An 18,985-nucleotide genomic window follows, 5' to 3' on the forward strand; every position below is an offset into this window, starting at 1 on the left:
GCATGTTGAAATATCTAATGTAAATGTTCAAATAAAGCTTTGAAAAAGTTTAATAAAAAGGTAAACCTCACATTTCAGCCTTTAAATAAAGAAAAGATATGTCAAAATGATAATTGATTAATAAATGGTTATATGTATTTTATCTGCTCCATAAATAATTCTACATAACTTATCTGGATTGTTTAAATGTGTAGAATCCACATAAGCTTGTTTTTCATCAACCGGTCAAAATTTACAGCAGGGCATGCAAATTCGGTCCGTTTTTGTCCAGACAGAAACTGCACACAGGCTGAATGTAAATATAAGTCTCTGTAAATCCACTCGCTAACAGCAGGTGGCGCTTATGGAAACGCTGTTTCCCGTAACCTCCGTGGACAAAGCAGCATTGCGATTAAGAACATCCTCAGGTATTACATGGAGCGGAGATGAAAACAAAATGCCATCGAATCGTTTCTGAAGACAGTCAGAACCTTCAGAGGTACATTCATATAATTAATTAATTCATATATTCATTTGTATAATTCCCTTAGCACTCTTTTAAAACCTCCCAGCTTTTCCGCCCTGTTTTCACTCAAAATGAAACTACGCTGCATGCTGTGCGCATGTGACACTGTTACTTAAAACTGTGCTTTATGCTGGACAGTATTTATTTATCGCGAGTTGTTCAAATTGCGGTAATCTAATACGGTTTTAATGATAATTAAAAGATGAAACGGTAATACTAACCATGGGGAATGTTATCATGATTTATCGTCAAACCGGTAACCGTTACATCCCTAGTCTACATGCAACATTGGCACTTTAAAAATGATTTTGTTACATCGCAGTACTATTTAAAATAAACTAGTTAATGCAAATGGTGAAAATGCATGGTGACCAGTACAAAATATCAAAGCACACACACACAAATATATATATAAATATTGATTAATTGATTGATTGCTTTTTAAAATCAATTAATATGTTTCTTACCAATTAAATCAATCAGTCAGTCAGTCAATCAAGGCTTCTATTGAAGCTTTTTAATGACACCAGTAAAAACAAGCACACGAGGCTACATTACATTTTGATATGCATGCGAGTGCATGTAGGCATCTTTCAGATTACAAAACATTTTTAATTACTATTGTACGTATTTGGCCTAAATTCCTCTTATTAGTTTGCATATTAATTTACTGCACACCCATTAACAAGTGAGCCATGACCCCGTGCCAAACACAGCCCTCTGAACACATTAAACTGATGCTTTATGGCATACGGCACTGAAAAAAGGGAGGGACACATAAAACCAATCCATGTTAATGGCCCCTGTTGTTAACAACATTGGGAATAGGGGACATGGTGGCAGGGCCATTTCTAGCCAATTTGACGTCCTAGGCGAAATCCCTATTGCCCCCCCCAAATTATATATATATATATATATATATATAATTCTTTTCAGACACCAGTTGCTTGTCACATTCGGTTGTAACGACACAAATTTGTGGAGATTCAGTGCATTGAGTTCCACAAATCTGAATGCATTATTTGTAAATTTCAGATTGACAGTACTCTAGCCTAATAATGTTGGGGGATCCAGTGGGGGCGGCAGTCATATTTCAGGGTGACCGTGCCACTCTTTATCACAACCCTGCTCAAAGTGCCAGTACGTGCGCTCATTGGCGCCCCTTCAGCTGGTGGCGCCCTAGGCGACCGCCTAGCTCGCCTATGCCTAGAAACGGCCCTGCATGGTGGTTCCAGCGCTGTCTCACGGCCAATTCGTACGTATTTTATAAGGTGGCTAATTTGTACAAATTCGTACAACCTCACTCGTACGCTTATGTACGATTTCTGTGACCGTTAAGTTCAGGGGCGGGGTTAGGTTTGGTCCTTCGTACAAATTCCTACGAATTTGCCACCTCGAAAAAACATAGGATTTTTCACAAATGAGTGAGGTCGTACGAATTCGCACAAATTAGCCACCATGTCAAATATGTACAGATTGCCGTGAGATCGGGTTGGTTTTCATATAGGACAGTGTTACGGGAAATATGATGTTAGTGGTCAAAGGCCTTTGCATAAGATCAGCATTAGATCACATCTGCGTATATGTGCACTAGAGAAGTTTAAGTAAATTGCAAGTTCTGAATATTCAGCATGCATGCTTCTGAGCATTACTTTACTAAAATAAATCAGCCACTCGATAAAGTGCAAAATGGACCTAAAGCAAATCAAACTGCTGCCAATACAGCATCAGAGGAGGCACTTTGGAGTCAAAAGGCCATTCGTGGCAAACAGATAATTTTCAGCTTTAACTGAATGCAATGTGGCAGTTTCAGAATTACCTCATTCTATAAATCAAGCAAATTTTTTTATTGCACATTCTTACAATGAATGGACATTATTATGTATTAGTTTAAGCATGATGAGTGTGTAACACAGCACTCGTGTCTGGGTCCCAGTTGCCTTGTTCATGCGGTTTTTAACTGGTTTGGATGCTCACTTTGATTTGTTACAAGGTCACTATTATTTAAAGTTAAAACAATGCATATACTATTTCTGGCATCACTTAGAAGTCAGATGTAAAGTTTCCTGGTAATGATTCAAACTGTAAGATATTTGGTTCACAAGAGATGAAATCCCTGCACTAATGTAGAGTTTGTGAAAGCGTATTTGTTTTATGTATGAGTGCAATGATAAGTACAGTTTCTGCAGGATTTATTTGTCTTTTTTGTTACTAGTTTTCTGTGGTTTTTGGAGTCTCCTTATGGATTGCAAACGTTATACAACTTCCAGAATCAAATAGAGGTTAGAGAATTGTGCTGTTCTGGCCTTGGACACATCAGGAAACAATATAAAACAGATCCTCTTAAAAAGGTTATATGAAACGTATTTCAGTATACATTAAATACACTTAACATGTTAAACAAATGTCATAATTTAGTTGTCATGTCATGACCATTTTCCAGCCTCTCTGACCAATTAAATGGGTCGTTTGTGGATGTTGAGTAACAATGCTTTGCTTGCTGTCAGGTATAATATAGTAAAAGCAAGAAAAAAAACGTATTTGGCAGTGGAGCAGAATAATAAACTTGTTTTCCCTTTGAATTATGTTTATTTTCCTTTCCCATTTTTCTTCTTGTGTTAAGCATAAACCTCACTAAATTTTGTTAGATGTCTCTGAAAACAAGACTTTATTTCCTTCAGCTTGTCAACTGAATATTTTTCGCTTAAGGATATATTAACTGGAGGCCAACAGTATTGAATAAATGTAATTGAATAAATTAAATACAGGCCAACAGTATTGAGTAAGACATTACATTTGCATTAGGTGTTTACACCATTTTATGGTTAAAGTTACTTCTTGTACAGTTTAGTAATAATTAACTAATATATAAATGAGGGAGGACATGCATCAATGTCTTTGTGGTATCAGAAGCTTGAGGATTACAGAACTCTCAGCCTTGTTTTCAGTGAATGCTATTTTTGGACTAAGGAAAAGGTTTTGAATTTTGAATGCTACAGTATGTGTTCATATTACTCAAAAGATCAAGGATAATTTGTTTCTTTGTAAAACCCCTTTAACATTCAAAATCAAGTTCATTACTCAAGATAAAATTGTAAAAAATTCTTAATTTTATTCTTTATCATGAACTGCGTGGATATAGCAGGAGTAACATCTCATAATGACCATGAAACCAATCATTTGACTCTATGCCTGACTTCTCACCTTTGGCCCATGGGGTTGTATATTTCATTGCTCTGACAGCCGCTGATGGTGATTGGGTCAAAGAACTGGAAGGAACGCAGGCCGATGCCGGAGATGGCCACGAGATCGGAGCGGAACATGAGGAGAATGGCTTTGGTGTGGTAGAAGGCCATGCTCAAGTCATGACTCACTGGGATGACCAGAGGATTGGTGCGGCAGCTCAAACGCCAGTCGCCTAAACATTTCAGGGGAAGGAATGGACACATATGACAGTAATCAGTATTTAGGCAATTGCCAATATTAGAATCAAAGTCGATAGTTATAGAAAACTGTGCAACGTCACAAGCTCTCACCTAAGCTGTGGACGCACTCTTTGGTGTCGATCAGTTGGACTGTGATGTTACACTGGGCTTGGTCGATGAAGCTGGTTCCGTCTGCAGCTAAATGGATGATAACGGCTGCAGCAACCATAGGATGTGAGAAATACGCCTGCAGGAAACAAGAGCTGGTCTTACATTTACGCATAAGTCTTCTTCTATACTGTCGTAACAGTCACTATATGCATAAAAGTTGAGATTTGGGTCTAACCATCAGATCGACTGTAGCAAAATTGCTTAAGGCAAGACACTGCAGGCAAAACCAGCCAATGTTAACATTTTAGACTATTTCGCTACCATAATGTGTCATATTTCAGACCAGTGGAAAGAAAACATCCAAATTACACATTTAAGTGTTTATATTATGCCACTGTATCTACATGTGTCTGTAGATTTAAATTGCAATGCATAACTTTAAAAGCTGTGGGGGTTTATTTTTGGCCTACACTGAGTAAAAAGTCTGCACTCAACTCAACAGTTTTATTCCTATCTGTATTCTGAAATATTTTTACAGAAGATTTAATATACAGTATGATTCACCTGTTTTATATAATATTCTATTCCTAAAAAAACAAAAACAAAAATTAATAAATAAAAAACTTTTAATTTCAACAAAGTGAAAAAAACAATTTAAACCCGGCTTTATCTAATATTCAGATTTCTGTTCTGGATATATGCCTTATTTGCATATCGAAACATACAATTTCAGAAAACTTCTACACTTGTAATGTCTTAATGTACTGCGATAAATTAACTGAGGAAGCATGGTGATTGTTACGATTAGGTTCTGTGCCTTGGATTTTAGATTGTATGACCTGGTTTTCTACATTTTGTTCTTGTTTTCTGTGTTCCTGCTTTTCATTTGTCACCATAGTAACCTATTTGTCACCATAGTAACTGAATTGTTAATTCTCACACCTGTTTCTTGTTTTAAGCCTCATCAGTTCTAGTATATCTTGCCCTCTTTCAGTTCAGTTCTTTGTCTTGTATTACTGCACTGCCATGTCTTTTTTCCTGTGCTTGTGGTTAGTTTTTTGTATGATCTTTTTCGGGTTTTGAAAAAACAAAAAAAAACTTTTCTGCCTAAAAATCTGCCTTCTCACCCTATTTCCCTCATCTACATGACAGTGATAATAATTCATTAAATGTTTATCCTATTCACCTGTAGTGTGTCATCCTAAAGTAATTAATAAACCTGCATGGCACAGCAGCTCACATTTTGTAATGTATCATAACAACTACTTTGGTGTTGATCATATTTATAGCTGAAATCTCCCAACATGTCAAATAAAATTATAATAATAAAAAAACAAATCTCACCTTTAACCAGTACTGAGAATACCAAGAAACACCCTGGGCCTCTCGACATGGAAACCAGGCATACTGAGACACTCCGTCAGAAAGGTCAAACACTTTGGACTGGCACGTCTAGGGACAGACAATATATACAGTATATATATTCCAGTGTTGGGCAAAATTCACTTAATCAATAATAACCAATTGTTACGATTAGGTTCTGTGCCTTGGATTTTAGATTGTATGACCTGGTTTTCTACATTTTGTTCTTGTTTTCTGTGTTCCTGCTTTTCATTTGTCACCATAGTAACTGAATTGTTAATTCTCACACCTGTTTCTTGTTTTAAGCCTCATCAGTTCTAGTATATCTTGCCCTCTTTCAGTTCAGTTCTTTGTCTTGTATTACTGCACTGCCATGTCTTTTTTCCTGTGCTTGTGGTTAGTTTTTTGTATGATCTTTTTCGGGTTTTGAAAAAACAAAAAAAAACTTTTCTGCCTAAAAATCTGCCTTCTCACCCTATTTCCCTCATCTACATGACAGTGATAATAATTCATTAAATGTTTATCCTATTCACCTGTAGTGTGTCATCCTAAAGTAATTAATAAACCTGCATGGCACAGCAGCTCACATTTTGTAATGTATCATAACAACTACTTTGGTGTTGATCATATTTATAGTTGAAATCTCCCAACATGTCAAATAAAATTATAATAATAAAAAAACAAATCTCACCTTTAACCAGTACTGAGAATACCAAGAAACACCCTGGGCCTCTCGACATGGAAACCAGGCATACTGAGACACTCCGTCAGAAAGGTCAAACACTTTGGACTGGCACGTCTAGGGATAGACAATATATACAGTATATATATATTCCAGTGTTGGGCAAAATTCACTTAATCAATAATAACCATATTATATGACATTTTGCAGTTTATTTTAAGGAAGAAGCATGCGGTTTGTATTAGTGTTGTTTTGTCTAGTCGTACTGCTGGTGGACAGCTCTGAAAACAATGTCTACCCTGATCTGCATTGTGTGATGTGTTGAGAATACTGAGAAAGTGATTTTATTGAACCTCCCTGAAAAAAAGAGCTGTACACATCATGACATTAGACAAGGACACCATGTTTCGCCCATTCTCCTGACCATATGAAATATGATACATGAAACTGGAGCCACTATGGAAACCACACAGAGAAATAATGAAGCATCTGACCAAGAGATCTGTTGATGTGTCATGCATGATCTGGCACCTTAAGGGAATAAAGCTATATTGCTTTTCCAAGCATTGCAACCGCAGGTGGCACTTTATTTATTTATTTATTTTTCTAAATGTAAGGCATGCACTTTTATCATGTTCATAAGAAGCAACAAACCTACAACCAAACCCTTGTGAAAAAGACATGAGCTCAATCATAATATATACAGTATATACTGTATATATATATATATATATATATATATATATATATACACACTAATTCAAAAAACACTCTAAAGTTAAATTGCATATGTATTATATTTTAACTACAATACATATTTATTTCATTGCAATTAATATGCGATTAAGTGTCAAAAAACATTATATTCAGTTTGCCTTTAAATATATTCTTTTAAAGTCTATTATTTCCATAATAAGAACTATTTTTAAAAGTATGCTAAAGTGTACTTTTCACAAGGGAAGCTACAAAATTCTACCTCTACAGTGGCTTCTCTTCTCCCCAGTGTGTATTTATCACTGATTTGATGATATCAGTGGGGGAATGGCTACCTATCAGTGGGTGGTGGAAGTCTCCCTGCGGATGCATAGCAGGCCTGTGACATCATTGTAAACCAAGACATAACCGCCAGGAAAAGCCCACCAATAGCCCAGCATGAGGGGCTAAATAAACCAATAAAACAAATGATCTACAACTTATTGACTCAAACCACAGGTTACTGGAATGTGAGGACAGACTGTAAATTATAAAAGGAGCTGGAAAAATCAACACTCAGTGCTTGGAGTCAGTTGTGGTGTTTTTTCAACCGAGAGGAAAACCAATCTAAAAAAAAAAAACTTGATTGAAATCTTGTGCTGTGAGGCTCGTCAAGTCAGTAAGGTGGATCACTGTTCAACTTGGTGTGGTTTGGCGACCTGGTCTCAAGCGCAGAAAATTGCATTAAGTGACGTAAATTTGTGAAGTAGTGGCTATTTTTCTCACCATGTCCTACACCGTGACATGTATGTGTAGCATAGCAGGCGACATGCAGACAAACTGCACTTATAACCCAGCACCACGGTCGACCCAGCAACTGGACGTTTCAATGTGAAGTTAATTATAAGCAAACAACCTCAAGCATTCACTCCTGAAAACAAAGTAAGCCTGGGATGGTTTGACAATTGTGTTCAAGAGCTAATGTCTACCAGCTGTGTAGTTATAGAGTGGAACGCCCCCCACCACCACCACCACCACCTTACTACAGACATATATGCACAGAACCACAGCCAAACCCCAAGATTTTGTTTGTAAATCACCACTTAAGATAAAAGGGAAATGGAGAAGAATCATTGGGAGCCAGAGGGCGTACCTGTCCCTCCTCTGTCTGCACGAGCAAAACTCTTCTTGCTCAGTTTAGCTGAGGCCCCACCGTTAGGTTCCAATGCACGTTAGAAAGCTCTATATAGACTCACTGCATTAAATGGAGTTCCTAACAAAACTTGGGTGTCCAATCGGCACCTGAACAAGTGTATATAAGTGTATATTATTTGCAGGGCCGTAGCTGGGATCAAACCATCCTTTGTTTTCAGGCTTATTTTGTTTCCAGGCCCCGGTGCAGTTTGTAGCTGTGGGCTCTGGTTGAAATTGTGTTCCTTGCATTTGGTCCCCATCGGTTGAAATTACATTCGACGGTTGTCTCTGTGGGCCCCTAGAATCATCACCACCTTCCTCCCTGCTAATGGCGGCCCTGATCCTACAAAAGTTCTTTCGGCATTCCTCCACCACCCCAACTTCACCATCTTGGCTGGTTACCACTTAAACCAGTCAAGGAAGTCCTTGGGCAGTGGTTTTCGACCATGTTCCCGGATCCCTCAACACTGCCTCCTTTCTCTCATAAACCAATTCCAGGTCTTGGAGTCTCTACTACTGAGCTGATGACCAGAATCAGGTGTATCTGATTAAGGAGATGGGCAAAATGTGCACTGTTTGGGGGGGGGGCTTCAGGAACAGGGTTTAGAACCACTGTCCTATGGGGTACTTTGGGCTCAGGGTCAATTTCAAGCTTGAACCCTCCATCATGGACGGCAATCAAAATGTGTATACCTCCACTTCATGAAAGATTACATGAACGTGTGAACTTGTGAACTAAGCCAATCATTCAGACGTGTCAAAGTTCAGTAGTGTCCATGTTTGCTGCTCCAAAAAAGAGCACAATTTCAGAAATCCTTTAGAAAAAAATGTGGAAATACAACAGGTGTCCTCTGCAGAGGTAAAACAAAGTACTCCAGGGTTGACCCAGTCACATCAAACCGCAGGGTTCTCAAAAGCTTACTGAAGAACAGCTGTGCTACCTGGCACCGAATCAGCCCCTGGATCGCTTGATTAAAGGATAAGTTTGATTTTCAACCAGCTTTGTATTGTTACAATGTCTTTAGTATATGTTCACGAACAATGTGCACTCTTTCTCTGTGTTCTTTATGTCCTCGTTTATTTGTCAGCAAAAGTGTGAAAGTTCGATCTGTTGTTTTAGCATAAGCCCTGGAGTTCTATTCCCGCCTATGTACAGTCGGATCGACAGAGGGTCAGCACCAAAATCAAAAGTGCAATATGCTGAAAAATGAACATATTCGTGTCATTGTAAACATTTAGAGGTATTTCGTCTTTGTTTTTCCTTCTTGAAGACTTTCAACTCTACTGTTGCTTTTCTTCGGCATACACAAACAATTTTTAAGGGAAATGAGTGTTTCTTGTTTGGAATCTATTTGCATATTTGCTTGTTTATTTTCCCTGCCCACATTGGATACACTTGAACTTGTTTTTCCTGCAAAATTGGGACAAATAATACAATGCTTTGCCAACTGACCACCTAACATCTGCAAGATATTTATCGAAAGACATTTGTGAAGTTTAAACAACCATCACGACATGAGGGAACCCTGCACAAAGTTTGCCATGTGAGGTAACATCCTTTGGAAACCATGCAGGAAGGCTCAAAAATCTGCCACAAAAGCAGTGCTGGGAGTGGAACCGCTCTTCTCGTCTAGGTGCAACCTCAACCATATCAACACAGATGGTTTATGACAGCACTGATCTCATAACTGGGACAGCACCTGGAATGGCTTCATCTAGCGTGTCAGGCCTGAAGCATTGGCTCTCGCATCTGTGGGCATACAAGTAAAATGTGCGGTTGGCCAATGGTCTGTCTGTGAGCTACCTCCACATCACATAAACAGCCCTAGTTCAACAAGCGTCCAAAAACCCTGACTTGTTAACAGCCAGCAGTGTAAATGGAGGTTGAAAGTCCAGTCTTCAACAAATTGTCTTTTTAATTAGAAATTAAGCAGAAGTAGTTCAACAGTATGGCAAACCAACTGCCCCTTTTCTGGTTTCACAAAGAATTCAATTCAGATTCTTTAATTATAATTTATAACAAATACTATAATTTACACAAAATCAGTCGATGGCCCTAAATCTCTGGGCTTCTCTAAATTAGGAAACCCTGAGTAGACCACACCAAATTATCTTGCCACATTGCAGCACAGCAATCAAAGCATTGCTGAAGACGATTAGTGACCCAACAAGGAAATGGGCGTGACTCATCTGTCACTCCTACCTTGCAAGACCTTGCAAGCATTTTGTGGTTGTGTCTGTTCACACGCAGACTCCAGCAGCACAATGCACTCCTGTGTGACGTCATTATGCCTCCAGGGCAATGGAGCTTGCGTCATCGCTTGCTGAGGAGCATGGACACCTTCGAGATCAGCTGGCTGCATTATGTGACCACGCTATGCTAGCATGTGCTAACTTACTGTTAACTGGTGAATTCCCCCCAGACCAGCGTCAGCTAAAAGCAGCATCCCAATGGTACCACCACATGAACAAGATGTTCTGTTCAAGTATTATTACATCGGAGAACTCTGAGTCCTGTTTGTGCTTGGCCAGGTGCGTGTAAGAAGTACCTCAACTGACCCGAGCAGCAATTAGCCCAAGAGACAGGTAAAATTAGGAGCAGGTAATTATTTAAATAAGTCAACAGTAATTTTGATGCACGATTAGCTGGTCTGTGTAAGAACCTGAAGACTTTCCTCCTAGGCTTTTAAATATGCACAGAATTGGAAAGGTTGCATTCATGAAACGGTGCGCTATATAAAAGTAACTGCAGATACTTTTCAAATTTTCAGAGTAATTATATTTACAAAGTATGAATAGCACACATGCATACTATTTTATTATTGTGCAAAATAGGGATGTGCCTGAAGCTGAATGCCCAGCCTGGTCTCATGTTTATACGTAGGTATTAATACGTAACACCACATTAAAGTGCACTAGGATAAAGCACTACTTTAATGAACATATTTAAAATTACAGTGTAAATGAAGTTCAAATCAGATGGATGCATTGTACACTCTTAAATATATATACTGTATATGTGCTTTACTGACATATGGTTCCATAAGAATATTTAACGTCCATGGACACTTTTCACTGCATAAAAGGTTCTTTATAGTGGAAAAAGGGTTTTGGATTATTCAATTTTCTTCACACTATGAAAAAAAAAATGGTGAGAACTGCCCACTGAAAAGTTATTTGGCGAAACAAAAAAATGGTTCTTCTATGGTAAAACTGCAAAAAAAACACCTTTTAGAACCTTTATTTTTAAGAGTGTAGTCTCCTGTTATTCTGCATATCTCAGAAATCTGATTTAGTGAAGAGTAACATTAAACTAAGACACTATATCATGCATATTTTTCACTTTTTGAAACACCTATGTTAATGTTTAAACATTCCGTGTGAGATATATGATCACACGACAATTATTTGTATTATCTCTACAATAATTAAAATGAAACACGTAATAGCCATAATTTTTACATTTAAAATTGGTATATTTAAGGTGTACATAAGTCCATGTATTAATATTCTTCAATTTTCAAGTGTGAAAATAACTTTATTGCACTTCTCCCAAATGCTGCTCTTGTTTTAAATCATATAATTTGATAATTAACTTTTTTTGCTAACTATTCAAAAAAGTAGTTTGACTGCAATTTAACTACTTTAATTGAAAGTGTAGCTTGTCAGGCTAATCATAATTTAAGCTTCCTCACACTGGTGATGAATGAGTCATCTGTGAAAGATCACCGACTTCTCAATAGCCCGATAACACAGAACTTTTCACTGGAATCTACAGTACGTAACTGCTCTGTGATTAATTCGTATTAAATGTTTATTCAAATGGATGACAAAGGACTAGTATAACTGCAAATGACCTAAATCAAGAGCATCTTTTCCAGGCCACCGCCACACAGAAGAAAAGACACTGTGTTCTCTCTAGATATAAGACAGGCAGCCGGCCTTTAAAATGTCAGGTGGTGAGCAGAGATGTTACAGTGTATAAGTTTTCAGATGTGGCTTTCACATGAAATAAAATGTGCTCCCTTGACCTAAAGATCAGTTTGTTCTTCACGGCAAATAGCTTGAATCAGTGGCTCCAGGCCCACTGGCATCTGATGCTCCAGCACAGCATTAAGAAGTAAAATCTATTTTATTTAGACAGTGACAATATTTTCAATATACTGTATAATGTAATGTGTAATTTGCACATTTTACTTTTGGAATTTTTACTTATTGAACGTTTTAGGAAACAGCCATTTTTAACACTGCCTGATCATAGAAGGCAATAGGCCAGGACATTGTGCACAAGGGCCGTTTGACACTGAGGTCGGCGTGTAATTTCGCAGACATCTTTATGGTCTACTCAGCTCTGGAGATGTTATCTTCAGTCTTACCAAAGGAACTGATGCAAGTATTTGTGGCAAGCCAAAGTTCTTAAATGAAAGAGCCATCTTTTGCAAAAGTCAACAAGAGTTCCAAAAGGCTTAACCATATAAAGCCATCTTTAATGATTTTTAATAAGTAAATGTATGAATATCTTTCATATTGCTAGTAATATTTCAAGATGAACACATACTGGACTGAAGCTTATATTTACTTGATTATCATCAATCAATTAATAACATTTTTTTTTTTTTTAAATCATGTCAAAATCAGGCATTTAAAGAACATTTATTTGTTCATCTCTCAATCATCATTGTAATGCATTACATTGTATGTTTTGATCATTAAACTAAGCATTTAAATATCATCTTACTAATACTTATTTTTGGAGATATAGAGTGACAAATAGGTCATTGCGTGTCAAGTCAACCAAATGTCAGAAACGTCCCCGGCTCAAAGTTTTGATTTTGTCAATATTTTGTTTTTTCTGAAGAAAGATAAACATGTATAGCGATGAAAGCCAAAATATTACATGTCATGGATGTATATTAACTGAGTAATCCACTATTTTGTAGAGAGGGGTCAAAATGACAATTTTCACCTGAGAGCCAAATTACAGGGGGGTCAAAATTCCTTTAGAAAAATGGCAGCATCATGTTATTTTCATGCGTTTTGGTAACGGTACGATTCACTTGGAACCTCAACCGAGGTGGTACTAAAAAAAGTACCAGGTACCAGGTACTGTACCCAGTGGAAAACCCCCCAAAAGTGAACCGTACCGAGCCGTACCATGCAGTGGAAAAGCGCCAATAGATCAAGTAGTATCCACTGCTAATGGGCATATTTGGCAGAATCACTGATAGTACCTCAAACTTTGAAACATTTATGGTCTCTTAAACTTGAAATAGTTAACGTTTGGTAATTCTTAACCCTGAGTAAATGGGACCAAGTGTAATCTTATTTTAAGTTTCACATTGCTCATGCTTTACATTCATAATCTGACATGTGACACTATATATTCCTAAACCCTGGGTTACTGTTATTATTTGCATACTTGCAGTGTCAACAGTCATAACTAGATAAACACAAAAACATTTGTTTTCAACCATTGAAAATGAGTAGGATTCAACCATTTGGACATGGAGCCACACTGAGATCCTGATGTCTCTGTGACTGAACAATATAGGGCCTAAAATGAAGACTCCAAAAGAAAAGTTTATTAAGAACCACAATTTAAAAGAATATTAGGACATATTTAATACTTATTGAGTTACAGACGAGCAAATTTCTAAGGTATAGTCTATGCAACTGGGAAACAAGATACATTTCTTCTTTCAATATTATTTGTTTTTCAGACATTGTTTTTTAAACCCAATAAGTATCAGCTGTATGCAAAATGACCACATTTGGGTTTCATCCATTGAAAATGGGTAAAATTCAACAAATTGGACATTGAGTCACATTGGGCTCCCCATATCTCTGGGATTGAACCATATAGGACCTTAAAAATGAAGATTACAAAAGAAATGTTTATTAAAAACCACCATTTAAAATGATATTGATATATCTTTCATATTTCTTGAGTTGTAGGCACGCAAACTTTGGTAAAAGAATATTTATGGAAATCAGACAGGTATGTTCTACGCAATGTTTTGATAGAGGGAAAAAATATACATTTCTAGTTCCAACATTGTTTGTTCTTCAGACATTCCACTTTAAAAGGGAAAAAAAAGTATCAACTGAATGCAAAGAGACCCACATTTGTTTTTTTTTTGGCCACTGAAAATGTGTACAATTTAACAATTTACTGCTGGAGCCATAGTGAGATTCCAGTTTCGTTGGATTGGGACCAGATAGAGCCAAAGATACCAAGATACCAAAAGAAAAGTTTGTTAAAACCCAAATTCTAAAAGGGGCATTAAGATATCTTTAATACTTCTTGAGGTACAGACCTCCTGTAATTTGGCTCTGAATCTCAGGTGAAAACTGTCATTTTGACCCCCTCCCAACAAAATAGTGGATTACTCAGTAAATATACATTCACAACATTTAATTTTAGATTTGTGTTATATTTTGTCAAATCATAAGTCGGGCTTTACATGGTTAAAAGGCTCAAACATTCAATTCATTGTGTAATTACGTGTAGATGGTTTAATTACGCTTTCCGCTGGGACAAATGAAGTCTGATTTCACGTCAATGTCGCATGAACCTCTAAACTAATTTTGTACTGCTAAAAATGGCATATGTTGTGTTAAGTAAGCCAATAATATTACCTCTAGTCAAATTAAGAACTTTTTCACTGAGCAACATGCATCAGATAATAGGTGCATAGACTGTGGCTGGTCCATGAATGTGCAAAGCGTCTAAAAGTCATTCACACTGAGACCAATTTATAGTGACATAGTGACCAGAAGCCATTCATTTTCAAAGAGAGTTGTTTGTTTGAGCTGATATGAGTGAATGCTGGAAATACAAAGTTCACTAATACAAAATGTACAGTGATGTGATGGGTCGACTACAGCAAGCTGACATGATTGGCCTCATCATACGGCTTTTGACACTAATTGAGCAGAAACACCCACTAGGTAACCTCAATCGCTGTCTGTGAGAATGCACCTAAGGCTGAGCCTAGCGGAACACTAACCTTAGTAATAGCAGGATATCCAGCAGCCACGTCGGCAGGGCAGTACAGCCTCTCTTCATGGGACACTTCCACTGAGGTGGCCCACTGGTCCAGAAAACCATTCGGTGTGTACAGGCCACAATCCTTCACACTCGTCTCCCGCTCAAAGTCTTCACAGATGCCATCACCGTCATAATAGTAGCACATGCTGGGCTCATCTGAACACACGTGTGCATGTTTGTGTTTGAGAAAGACAGAGAGACAGTCAATGTTAGCAAGAAAAAAAAATCTACAAACACCGAATATACATTTTTAAATAAATCCTAAAGATTTGGAACATACATGATGATGATTTTGGCGGAACTGTTCCTTTAAACAGTCAGATGTACTGCATGTTTTAGTCAGAATGCCTTTTTTTCCCTCCAAGTTATACATGTAAACAGCCAAATATCACATCTGGGCATTAGGTCTTACAGAGGTTTTCTTACGCTTTATTAATTAATTTATTGTTTGTTTGTATGATCACCTGAAAAATCCTTAAAATCTGTGAAAATTGCATTGTCATTGGTATTGACTACTGATATTTTGGTTTACAGTATAACTGATTGCACTTGCTTATTTATGCTTACAAAGTTCCTCAGGAATTACTAAGACTTTTAGAAGCTTAGTGTCATACTACACTCTAAAAAATGCTGGGTTTAAAAGGGACAAACCCAGTTATTGGGTTGTTTTGACCCAGCGGTTGGGTTGTTTTGTCAAAACAACCCAACCGCTGGGTCAAAACAACCCAACTGCTGGGTCAAAACAACCCAATGGCTGGGTCAAAACAACCTAACCGCTGGGTCAAAACAACCCAACTGCTGCATTTGTCCCTTTCTAACCCAGTGCTGGGTTATATTTAACCCAGCATTTTTTAGAGTGTAGACACCAAAAACAACAAAAACAAATATAATGTCCTGTTTCATAAGACTCCACAGTGACAAGGCAGTAAATAGAAAGAAAGAAAGAAAGAAAGAAAGAAATCTGATACACCTCTTGCACACAAAGTCACTCACTGGTTCCTCTTTCTTGCAGTATATCCTGATATGCTAACAAATAGAAAATGCATATGCTTTGTATGTAGTGGTTATCATCTTGGCAGCGCTATGTAATGCAGAGTTCTCCAAAAAGTGGTTCTGTAGCTGTATTGCTTGAATTGTCTTCCAATTATGGTTTGATCTAAAAAATAAAAAAAAATTGTCCTTTCCACATTAAATTGCAGTAAAAGTCAAATTTAATGCATGATCATATGACTCAATCCGATATACAGCATCAATAATACTTATTTTAATGGCTTTCAAATGTAAGTATCATAAATTATGTATATACCTGTAACTATACTCATGTTCCTATGGGCCAGGCTAAAATGCTAAAATGCACCACTCAGTTTTATGCAATGAAACAGTGTAGTGTAACTCTATCTATCAAGGGATTAAGGTTGTGATCTGCTTTAAGGATAATTCATATTTGACTATCCTGTTTCAAAGAATTCATTCAGATCTTGATACATATTTTCCAACTGGTTTGATTCTTGTAAGTACCATTTAAGATGTGTTGGATTTAATGGTAATCAGATGCAATAAAATGTAAAAGAAAGTGCAAATGAAAAGTTTTACATTTACTGCTTTATAAGAAGAAATTGCTCTGAATTACAAGTATGTAAAACCCAGGCTCATTGAGAAAAGTGTTTTGTGACACTTGAGTGAAAACAGTGAGTGGTTAAAAAGTGTGTTCATTTTTATCCAAAACATGAATCTGGCAGTGTTTTATTACATTGGTTGTTGTACATATAGTGCCAGGTCAGAAATGAAATGTCCAGTGAGTGGTGCTAAAAGGTTAATACTCTATTGCGTTTGAAAATAGCGTGCCACCAACACTAAACCTAAAACAATAGTGTTTAAAAAAAGCAGATGTCAGATAAAAATGCATTGCTTTGAGCTCTTTTATCATTTTAGGGACTCGTACCCAAGCGCTCCACATTGCAATGCTTTACCGGGTGCGCTACTGAGCAAGTTTACTATGTCAAAAAAGCCAAAGATATGGAGCTGGCTATGTGATGCAGACATCAAAATGTATTGTTTTACAAATCATCCACTATGGCAAAGTGGTTTGAGCTCATAACATTGTATTGTGCAAAGAACCACATGAAAATAAATCTTTATTAATCATTAATATCATCCCTGTAATTCTAATATCTTTTTTTTTTCATTGAGACTGGGTTGAAAATTGGTCTTTATTAAACACTTATCAGGCATGGTGTGACTTTCTGTATAGAAGTCAGAAATATTTGATGATCTGTTTGAGTTTAGTACTAAGAGTCTAAAAAATGAAGAAAAAAAAGTATAGTTTTCATTTTCTGTTTAGTTTTAGCTACCTATAATATCCTTGTTTGTGTTAGACCACGCACACAAGATTGTTGGATATCACAGGTAGCAAAGTAAGCATCCAAACCTGTCGATGGTGTGTGAATTCAGGATATTTACCAGCTATACTGTAAATATATCACTAGCCATGAAACTGTTTTGCATTTTTCTCTCTATATATGCATGCTTTTGTCCCCATGTCAATGGGTTTGTTAGGCAGTTTTCCCTTGCATACTAAGGACAAACACCACAGGTCATTATGTCACATTCACAGCATCATATCAGAGAAGAGCCAGTCTCTGTTTCTGAGAGAAACTGGAACCACTTCAAAACTGCGAAGACACATTGTGATCTTTCTCCTAAAGTGTTCACTTTGATGGCTCAATGTGAGCAATATTCAACATTCAACAGAGTTCTAGAGAATCACAACAGATGTTTTATGTAGCAGACGTCTAGCATGTCTGATCTGAATCGCTCGTGCAATTTACATCAGCGAGGGTCAGATTGTCCTTCTCAAATTGCATTTCTAACCATCATGCTGCAGGAGCTAATAAAGTTACCAGCCAATTGCAGAGAACTTTCTCAGATTTGGCACTTGCAGGTGTTAATTTTGATGAAGGCATCTTAGTAGACAGGATGTTGCGCAAACATTGGTTTCAGATGTGCCTTGGTGCCTTCCTACCTCCGAAGGCAGGATTTTTTTTAGGTTTCGGACACATAAGGTTTTTTCCAGGGCCATGAGAGAGACAGGAGCTCTGTTGAGTTCTGGGATATTTGTTTTTCAGGCCATGGAGCCACTGTTCCTCACCCTTTACTTTTCCTCCTCAGTTTGGCTCTCACTATTTCTCATTCCCAAATCTCCCACTTTCACATTTTCTCTCCCACATTGTCTCTCCATTCACTCCTACTCTGTCTTTCTGTCTGTCATTTTTTTTTTATTAGCAAATTAAATTGCCATTGTAATGGCAAAGAGACCATTCACAAATGTATAGAAATTACATATTTTAAAATTAATATTAACACAATTGAATGGTAACACTTTGCAATAAGGTTCCATTTGTTACCATTGGTTAACTATATTAGTAAACATAAACTAACAATAAAAATTATTTCTAAAGCATTTATGGTAACACTTTAGTTTAGGGACTAATTCTCACTATTAACTAGTTGCTTATTAGCATGCATATTACTAGTACACTGGCTGTTTATTAGTACTTATACAGCACATATTAATGGCTTATTCTGCATGAGCATATTTTAGATCCCTTAATCGGACCCCATATCTAAACATAACAACGACCTTACTAACTATTAATAAGCAGCAAAATAGTAGTTCCCTTTCAGTCGGTCACTCTCGACGTCAAGTCGGATGACCGACGAATTGGGATCTCGCTTAGAGGGACCAATCTACTTCGAGTGTAAACTAAACGAGCCAATGCACATTGCCATGCGATTATTGCATCCAGCTGCCGCTGATCACAGCGTGAGTATAAGTAGGCAGCAGATGCAGCGCATATTCAGCTTTTCACTTCAGAGCCGAGCGGTTCTATCGTTCTGCTCCTGACCTTCCTACAGTAGTGAGAAAAACTACAGTCAAGCACGCTCTTCGGTGGGCTCTCGTG

The 18,985-nt window shown here is 37.3% G+C and overlaps 1 protein-coding gene across 1 annotated transcript in view; it reads right to left on the minus strand.

The window, feature by feature from the left end:
• Positions 1–18,985, minus strand: part of LOC107728218 (pappalysin-1-like) — a 117,303-nt gene that overhangs the window by 60,299 nt on the left and 38,019 nt on the right. The window contains exons 12-15 of the mRNA XM_016538319.1: positions 14,983–15,179; positions 6,095–6,202; positions 4,042–4,177; positions 3,710–3,923 (exon numbers count right to left, since the gene is read on the minus strand). Coding sequence (XP_016393805.1) covers positions 3,710–3,923; positions 4,042–4,177; positions 6,095–6,202; positions 14,983–15,179 — 655 coding nt within the window. The remainder of the gene's footprint in view (positions 1–3,709; positions 3,924–4,041; positions 4,178–6,094; positions 6,203–14,982; positions 15,180–18,985) is intronic.

The sequence above is a fragment of the Sinocyclocheilus rhinocerous genome, unplaced genomic scaffold (assembly GCF_001515625.1).
Source record: "Sinocyclocheilus rhinocerous isolate Xijiao unplaced genomic scaffold, SAMN03320098_v1.1 scaffold1364, whole genome shotgun sequence".
NCBI classification, from domain to species: Eukaryota; Metazoa; Chordata; class Actinopteri; order Cypriniformes; family Cyprinidae; genus Sinocyclocheilus; species Sinocyclocheilus rhinocerous.